The 9,549-nt window shown below is 41.0% G+C and overlaps 1 protein-coding gene across 5 annotated transcripts in view; it reads right to left on the bottom strand.

Annotated features, from left to right (window-relative positions):
• Positions 1-5,932: 5,932 nt before the first annotated feature.
• rrbp1b (ribosome binding protein 1b) overlaps positions 5,933-9,549 on the bottom strand; it is a 31,821-nt gene continuing 28,204 nt past the window's right edge. For 4 of the 5 annotated variants that reach the window (XM_036949791.1, XM_021568310.2, XM_036949790.1 and 1 more), the window contains 2 exons: positions 8,047-8,190; positions 5,933-6,445 (listed from right to left, as the gene is read on the bottom strand). In XM_036949791.1, the coding sequence (XP_036805686.1) occupies positions 6,407-6,445; positions 8,047-8,190 (183 nt within the window). In that variant the 3' untranslated portion in view covers positions 5,933-6,406. The remainder of the gene's footprint in view (positions 6,446-8,046; positions 8,191-9,549) is intronic. The other variant, XM_036949792.1, reaches the window with a different exon arrangement.

Below are 9,549 nucleotides of genomic sequence, written 5' to 3'. Positions count from 1 at the left end.
CTGTGCTAGTTTAGCCAGCTAGTCCTAAGGAGGACTCCGTGTCCGTCGCTCCCGCCTGTCAGGAACGGTTTTCTCCTGAACACAGCAGGCAGGAGCGACACTGTGTCCGTCGCTCCCGCCTGTCAGGTTTTCCTGGCTGGAAAACAGACAGTCCCTCAGATATTTTTTAATAAGGACTCTTACCTTAGTTGTGGCCGGAGGGATGTCTGGGTCTTAGCCGAGTGAAAAGGGTCAAGAAGTAAGGTTGCTCATCTGGGTCACGGCACCAAATGTTGTTCACACTCATATTCGTCATGTGACCTTGTATTGAAGGCTGAGCTTCTTCAAATTACTAAAATATTGCATAATTAGAATGCTATCTGAAAGCTGCTAATAAATTACCAAATTTAGGTAAATAAATTGCACCTTCGCATATCAAGTGTAGCTTCTAAACATTAAAGGGCACTATAAAAACGGCTATTTGAGGATCTTTCTGACGCTGGGTTAATCGTTGCATTAAAATCTCCCCCCCACCATGAGATGACCGTCATGGAACTGAAGCAAAAAGTCGCCTATGGAAGCCAAGAACATGCTGTCATATTCATTTGGGCTGTAAATTGAAACTAAAAAAAAGTTTTTGCATGATTCACATTCACCTATACATAAACAAATCGCCCCCACAATAATAATTTCCTGAGAGCTCAACAGAGATCTGGAGTTTTCTGTCCACCAAAATCAGTACTCCCTTTTGACTTATTTGTAGCACGTGAATGGGCAATTAGTTTATAGCGTCTGTTTTGGAATCTGTGTTCATCTTTATCCAGCAAATGAGTTTCCTGAATCAATGCAATGGATACTTGCTTGCGGTGTAGATATTCAAAACATCATGTTTGATTGGTGCATTCAAGCCCATTAAATTAAAGCTCACCACATTCAAATCAGTCATTGGGATATATGTACATTAGATTGACATCAGTGATTAGCGGGCATGGCTGTGAATGTGAAACAGTAGCTGACCAAAAAGATAACAAAACAAAAACAATGCATGTGCTGTAATGACTAACATAGGCATGAAGTGTTGACAATAACAAATACAGTATATACAACAAAAAGTGCCCAACTTGGCTCTAAGAATGGCTAGCATAGAATCTCTGGGCAATTGAAAACTGGTTAACGTTACCTTATCAATACAGTATGACAGACTCTGTTAAACAAATGCCAGAAGGGCTAGACCATTTTTTTGTTGGGTGTGCTTGACACAAAAATACTTTCTTAATAAAAAAATTTGGGCTCATATCATGAAAATATATACATATTTGCACAATTTCTTTGTCATACTAATCTATAATGAGTTTTTGGCTGATGAGTGGGCAATGACAGAATTGCTGCAGCAAATGTCACAAAAAAAACCCTGCAAAATCCTGGATGGACTGACATGCACAGGCACTCATTTGCATTATAGTCTAAGTTGTTACCTTGGCTTTTATAACATATAAGGCTTAAGCAGGCAGACAGACAGGCAGAAAACAAAAAAAGCACAGAATGACAGCAGAGAAGATGCTGAGACAGATGCACAGCAAGGAGGCAAAAACAATGGCTAGAGCAGAGGCACTGCCTTCAGACATTTCCAGAGTTTCTTGTGTCACAGCCTGAATTTAAAATTGATTAAAATTGAGATTTTGTGTCATTGGCCCACACACAATTATGTTTTTAGACATTTTTACAAATAAATTAAAGTTGAAATGTCTTGAGTCAATACGTATTCAACCCCTGTGTTATGGCAAGCCTAAATAAGTTCAGGAGTAAACATTTGCTTAACAAGTCACATAATAAGTTGCATGGACTCACTCTGTGTGCAATAATAGTGGGATGCATGATTTTTGAAAGACTACCTCATCGCTGTACCCCACACATACAGATAATTGTAACGAAAACTGCAAGACATGTGGCAAAGAAATATCCTGAATACAAAGCGTTATGTTTGGTGCAAACACATCACTGAGTACCAATCGTCCTATTTCCAAGCATGGAGATGGCCGATGGGTATGCTTGTCATCGGCAAGGATTGCAGAGTTTTTTTAGGATAAAAAGAAACAGAATAGAGCTAAGCACAGGCAAAATCCTAGAGGAAAACCTCAGTCTGCTTTCCAACAGACACTGGGAGACAAATTCACCTTTCAGCGGGACAATAACCTAAAACATAAGGCCAAATATACACGGGAATTGCTTCATTGAGTTAGCGACGTGTACAGTGATGTGGGCTGGTGTGGATAAAATTCCAGGGCCGAATTCTTGTCCCAGTCTGCCCCTGGGTTAAACTTTGGAACTCATCAGGGTAAAACACTAAGGTAATACATTTGATTGCTCAAAGTGAGTATTGTGATCTGATTACTTTCACTTCAAACACCCAGATTTTTATTTTTTATTTTTTTAAACGTGCACCTAATCTGATTATTTAATTTAGTTCAATTTGGAGACTAGTGAGAGCATGAAAATCCTATAGTTCACGTGTTCTCTTCATGGTCTGTGTGAGAGCATACACAAACTAACTTTTTCCCATTAACTCATTTTGGTTGCACCAAAATTCACTCAATAGAAAAATTAGAAGCTTAATCGTATTATAGAGTGATTCAAAGTCCTTCATTAAGAAGTGGTCCTTTGTACTTTAGCTGGTAGAGCATGGTGCTTGTAATGCCAAGATAGTGGGTTCAATTCCCGGGATCACCCATGTAAGTATGCATGACTGTAAGTCACGTTGGATAAAAGCGTCTGCTAAATGGCATATATTAAGTGTACTAGAGTACTACAATTTAATTTATTAGGATCCCCATTAGCCTACGGCCACCAATGGCGACAGCAAGTCTTACACTGCATTCGGAAAGTATTCAGACCCCTTGACTTTTTCCACATTTTGTTACATTACAGCCTTATTCTAAAATCGATTCAATTGCTTTATTCAAACTACACACAATACCCCATAATGACAATGCTCCGTTCATCTTTCCCTCAATCCTGACTAGTCTCTCAGTTCCTGCCACTGAAAAATATCCCCATAGCATGATGCTGCCACCACCATGCTTCACCATAGGGATGGTGCCAGGTTTCCTCTAGATGGGACGCTTGGCATTAAGGCCAAAGAGTTCAATCTTGGTTTCAGACCAGGGAATCTTGTTTCTCATAGTCTGAGTCATTTAGGTGCCTTTTGGCAAATTCCAAGCGGGTTGTCATGTGCCTTTTACTGAGGAGCGGCTTCTGTCTGGCCACTCTACCATAAAGGCCTGATTGGTGGAGTGCTGCAGATATGGTTGACCTTCTGGAAGATTCTCCCATCTCCACTTAGAAACTCTGGACCCCATCGGGTTCTTGGTCACCTCAATCAAATGTATTTATAAAGCCCTTCTTACACCAGCAGATGTCACAAAGTGATATACATAAACCTAGCCTAGAACTCCAAACATAAACCAATGCAGATGTAGAAGCATGGTGGATAAGAAAAACTCCATAGAAAGGCAGGAACCTAGGAAGAAACCTAGAGAGGAACCAGGCTCTGAGTGGTGGCCAATACTCTTCTGGCTGTACCTGACCAAAGCCCTTCTCCCCCGATTCCTCAGTTTGGCTGGGCAACCAACTCTAGGAAGAGTCTTGGTGGTTCCAAACAACTTCCATTTAAGAATGATGGAGGCAACTGTGTTCTTGGGGACCTTCAACACTGCAGAAATATTTTGGTACCCTTCCTCAGATCTCTACCTCAACACAATCCTGTCTCGGAACTCTACGGACTATTCCTTTGACCTCGTGGCTTGGTTTTTGCTGACATGCAGTGTCAACTGTGGGACGGTATATAGACAGGCGTGTGCCTTTCCAAATCATGTCCAATCAATTGAATTTACCACAGTTGGATTCCAATCAAGTTGTCGAAACATCAAGGATTATCAATGGGAAAAAAAAAAAAAATCAATTTTGATTCTCATAGCAAAGGGTCTAAATACTTATGCAAATAAAGGTATTTATTTTTTCATACATTTGCTAACATTTCTAGCAAAACTTTCTAAACTTTTTCACTTTGTCATTAGTGTGGTAGTGTGTGTGTAGATAAAAAAAAATCAAATCCATTTTAGAATATGGCTGTAACGTAACAAAATGTGGAAAAAGACAAGGGGCCTGAATATTTTCAGTATGCACTGTATTTAAAAACATTAACATGTGGTGTGCATCTGTCAGTTACGTCACATGGGGAGAAGCATTGTGCTGTGAGGTGTTGCTTTAAAATGGTATGGTTCAATAAATGGTTTAATCTAACATGTTTTAGCAGGAATGCATGATTCAAGATACTTTGATGTGCAACATAAACCAGTGATTGTCATGCAATATTTTACTGTCAAAATAGGGTTTATTAATTTGGGGCTAATTCACCAACTCTAAATTTAGCCATGTAATTGATGTCTAACAGTACATTTCATGTGTAGGCCAATGCACTCACCGTGAATGGCTTATAGATAACTCAATGATAATGATTCATAAATAAAATGTAGACCTACAGAAAGCTGGGACTCTTCAACCGGAACAACAGTGGTTACTTTCAAACGTGTGTTTTCCCAGTGATTGCATTGCACAATCAGAAAGCATCTTTCTCTCCTGCTACTCAGAGCACAGAAAGTGCACTGTAAACAGCAGAAACTCTGTTGGGGCCATACTTGCTTAGACAATGGTTTAAACCATTGGTCTAAAATGGCTAGCTGCTATCTTTTCTCATAGGCCAAAATTAGCCATGATGCTTAGGACAGCCAGCTGAGCAGAAAATTATATCAGTTAACGAATCAACCTATCAGAGACTTTAAATGGTAGACCCACCATCCAATCGCATTTGTTACCCATGGTCTAAGTGGTATGTGCCAATATATTTTTACATGATGCTACTACGTGACAATAAAAAACATTACTGACGACATGCTGTTGTCAACTACAAGTAATTTAGCCTGTCGTGGTGGAATGATCCACTGAAGTGATGTTGACATATGGTGTCTGCGAGTTTCAATCCCCTTTGGGGAAAGATTATTTTAAAATGGAGAAAACCCTCCACTGCTGGTCCATGAGTGAAGTAGCAGATGATCAACATGCTTATAAAACCTTGTACGTCTTAAGTCATTTCACCTGAGTGACTTCAAGAGGCTCTTTTCATTATTGATTTACTACAACAGGTTGCCTGCTCTTCGATCCACAATTAGTGTAGGCTACAGCAAGGAGGATACTATCTGGTGTGAATGTGTGCAACGTTCAACCTATTTAAAGGCCATCTAGTAGGCTTGCCTGTATCAACACCATTTTTAGATACGATAGGCTGTCCCAAAACGGTGTTATTAGCTGTGCTGGCGTAGATCCCGTCTATAACCATGAAGATAGCCTAATAAAATTGAGCTAGGCCAGTCAGTCAAATGCATGTGCTACAGGAAAGCAGGATCAGTTTTACAACTTGTGATGCAAGGAGGCCAGGTTGGCAAATGAGAAAAGAGAACAGCTAGCCATTTTAGATCCTTGTTTAAACCATTGGTCTAAGCATGGTTCACAATTTGGAAGCCTTACATGTTCATTCAACCAGTTTGAATACGGTAGACAATCAGCAGGACAATATAATTTGAGTTGAAAACATGTGAGGGGTCACTAAATGACATCAATGCTGACAAAGTAATCCAACTAAACAAATTACATTGTGGGGAAATCTGGGTTCATCATTACAGTACTTTTTAAAAATCAGATTACGTAATGCCCATTACATGTAATCCATTACTACCAATCCGTGGGAACGACAGTCTCCATTATGTTAGGTGGCAAAATTGAATGATTTCTCAATCACACGCAGACCAGAATGCACCTCTGATGTAAAATCCTGAACTTTCCCTTTAACATCATTTCTCTTTTCCATAACGCATTTGTGCAATAAACAGTTACACACCCATCAACCCAAATAGATCTACAGTTTATTTGTTACAAATTCTCACATTGGTCAGCAGCCCACTACGTAAAATATAAGGCATTACATTGTATTGCATCTGCGTACCATGAAATAACCTCCCTTTCCAATGTCATACAAAAAGGACAGGCAAAAGGAGAACAAGAAAGTGATTGCACTAGTTGCTGCACGTTTAACGCACAGGCAATTCCCCTTTTCAATAACACTGAACCGCTGCATGTTCTGGGAATGTCAGGACAAATAAACAAGTTTCTGACACAGCCAGAGACTCTTCAATTGATTGTTGGTTCCAAAATAATAATAATAAAAAAGGGATACAATATTAAAACCCTTCTGAACTCCATCCCTTAACAAAATGATCATTTGACTACAAACTACAGTAAAAGAGAAAAGAGGGGAAAAAAGAAATAGGTAAAATAATGAAGGCATTTTGGAAAGTTGTGGGACGTTCATTTGGTCTTAGACGGATGTCCCTTCCTTTGATTGCTCGGGCTCCTCCTGGTGGAGAGAAAGAACCAAAAACAAAAAAGGACTTAATCACTGTCCAGAAACATATAAAGACCATCTAATAAATAGTAACGGCCCTAACAAGTCTAAACCACTGACAACTAGGGATGGGCAGTATACCAAAATATCGTGTTCTGACATGTTATTCAGCTTTTAACCACACCTCCAAAGCGTGTTATGCACCTTAAAAAAAGGTACACCGCATGAACAGTTTGAACATCACAGTTCCAAATTCATGGACATTAATATGGAGCTGGTCCCCCCCGCTGCTATAACAGCCTCCACTCTTCTGTGAAGGCTTTCCACTAGATGTTGGAACGTTGCTGCTATAACAGCCTCCACTCTTCTGAAAGCTTTCCACTAGATGTTGGAACGTTGCTGCGTGGACTTGCTTCCATTCAGCCACAAGGGCATTAGGGAGGTAGGGCACTCGCAGTCGGCATTCCAATTCATTCCAAAGGTGTTCGATGGAGTTGGGGGCCAGGGCTCTGTGCAGGCCAGTCAAGTTTTTCCACACCGATCAAGACAAACCATTTCTGTAAGGACCTTCCCCAAACTGTTGCCACAAAGTTGGAAGCACAGAATCTAGAATGTCATTGTGTGCTGTAGCGTTAAGATTTCCCTTCACTGGAACTAAGGGGCTTAGCTCAGACCATGACAAACAGCCCCAGACCATTGGCACTTTACATTGGAGTCGGTTGCGTTCTCCTGGCATCCGTCAAACCCAGCTTCGTCCATCGGACTGCCAGATGGTGAAGAGTGATCATCACTCGTGTTTCCACTGCCTGGCGGTGAGCTTTACACCACTCCAGCCAACGCTTGGCATTGCGCATGGTGATCTTCGGTTTAGGCTGCCGATCTTAGACTCCCCTGACGAACAGTTCTTGGGCTAACGTTGCTTCCAGAGGCAGTTTGGAACTCGGTAGTGAGTGTCGCAACCGAGGACAGACGATCCCGTTCTGTTAGCTTGTGTAGCCTACCAATTCGAGGCTGAGCTGTTGTTGCTCCTAGACGTTTCTACTTCACAATAACAGCACTTACAGTTGACCGGGGCAGTTCTAGCAGGGCAGAAATTTGACAAACTAACTTGTTGGAAAGGTGGCACCCTATGACGATAATAGGGTGCCACGTTGAAAGTCACTGAGCTTTTCAGTAAGACCATTCTACTGCCAATGTTATACACCTGACAGAAACGGGTGTGGCTGAATCCACTAATTTTAAGAGGTATCCACATGTGTGTGTGTGTGTGTGTGTGTGTGTGTGTAATATATATGTCTTTATACCAACTACTGAGAAGTGTGTAGGAAAGGCGTGGGTAAGAAATACATCATTTCTTAAGTCAGAATCAGGCCTTTACAGCAAAGTGCATATTTCTTGGATCTGCAGAGCATTAATAAAGGCCCATTATACTATGTTGAATATAGCCACATACCACAAAGAGTTGAGCCCCCTACCTACACTGGAATTCAGTGGAAACCCAAACATGAGAAAGGGGTTTTCCATAAAAGACATAAGAGTCTACACCCACACAGCGTAGGTCTAGGAGCTGTGCTGGGCCTGCTAAATAAGGTGGTGCAGTGTTGTTGGCCTACCTTCCCAACAAGTTGGCCCTGCAAGGTTTTGACGGTGTCCCGCTCTTTGACGAGCTGCTCCTGGGTGGCCTTGAGCATCTGCTGGAGTTTAGTAGCCGCCTGGCCAAGGTCCTTGGTTAGCTTCTTCTCTTTCTCCAGCCTCTCCTGGATCATTCAGACAACACACAAAAAAATACTTATTTAGATATTACTTATTTAGCTAGACCAGAAGACAGAAGGTTGCACTATTAAATGGTAATTATGTGGTGTTTATTGTATAATTACCAATTGGAAATTATTTGTACTTTCAATCATTGAACCAAACTGGTAACAATTGTGACCGAGAAGTAATAATTACGTGATTACCAGGTAATAAGTGGGGCAATATCCCAATTTCTTTTTTTTTTTACTAAAAGCTGCCGGACTCAAATGGCAATTATGAATTTGGGATTTGGCATAAAGCCAGTAATTTCCCACCACACAGTGGGGAACCATCACAGCCTTAGGGATCTATAAAAATGTATATTCATTTTCATCCTTACAGTATTTGTAATAATATTCTGACTTAATCTCTTCAGTTTGTGTTAGAAAGAGAAGGCTTAATAGTGAATATAATTTTTTTTGGGGGGGGGGTTCTCTGGGTAGAAAAATCTAGCTCAGCCAGCCAATGGCTAGGCCTTTAGAAGCTGGACAGAAGGCCTTTGCCATTCAACTGTATTAGAGCAGAATTTTGGCGTGACAGTGGAATGAACCAATCACATGTTGACTTGCAATGTGTGGGCCTTTTTAATTTATTTGTTGATAGAGAGAAGGCCTAGACATGTTACTACTGAGAGTGCAAGAGGTAATGAATTCATAATAGTTACGGCAATACACTAATAGGTTATCGTCTGCCAGAGAAAATAACCAGTGTTGCAAGCAGTAGTTTTCCCACGCCAACGCTAGTAACGTAAGCTAGCAATGGGAAGTAATAGCTGGTTTATTCTTCATTTCGGACCTGAAATGGTTGTGCTTTTGTATTGGTATGATTTTATGGGGCCTACCGGAGTGAATGGGCTGCTTAATCGTTAACATTATTTGATGCTGTGTGAGACTCCTGTCGCCTGTCTATATGTTTGACCAAAACTCTCACCTTCAGCGCCATGCAGTGCACAGGCATTACAGCCGCTGTCCTTTCAGCATCATGAGCCTGTCACCTTTGATGTGACACTGTTGTCGCTATTGGTGATAGTGGTGTTGGCTACTATAAGTTGAGTAAACAGTGCAATATTTTACAATGTTTGTCATGTTGTGTCCATGCCGGTTGTCGCTGTGTGTGCGGCAGCCCAAAGCACAGCCAGGCCTGTTTGATTAATTCCTAAGGTCTTCAAAAAGTATTGCTCTTCCTTCACTAGAACAAACCGATTACAGAAGATATAATGTTGGGCGCATTAAGTGATGCTGTTTTCTGTTACTTTCTAGATTTTTGGGGTTTGATAGCGTATTGGAAGATTTTTGGTGCCTCTGAAGGCCTAGGTCCTATAG

The sequence above is a fragment of the Oncorhynchus mykiss genome, chromosome 17 (genome assembly GCF_013265735.2).
Source record: "Oncorhynchus mykiss isolate Arlee chromosome 17, USDA_OmykA_1.1, whole genome shotgun sequence".
NCBI lineage: Eukaryota > Metazoa > Chordata > Actinopteri > Salmoniformes > Salmonidae > Oncorhynchus > Oncorhynchus mykiss.
The sequence above is the reverse complement of the archived record's forward strand: the minus strand, read 5'-3'. Positions and strand labels throughout refer to the sequence as shown.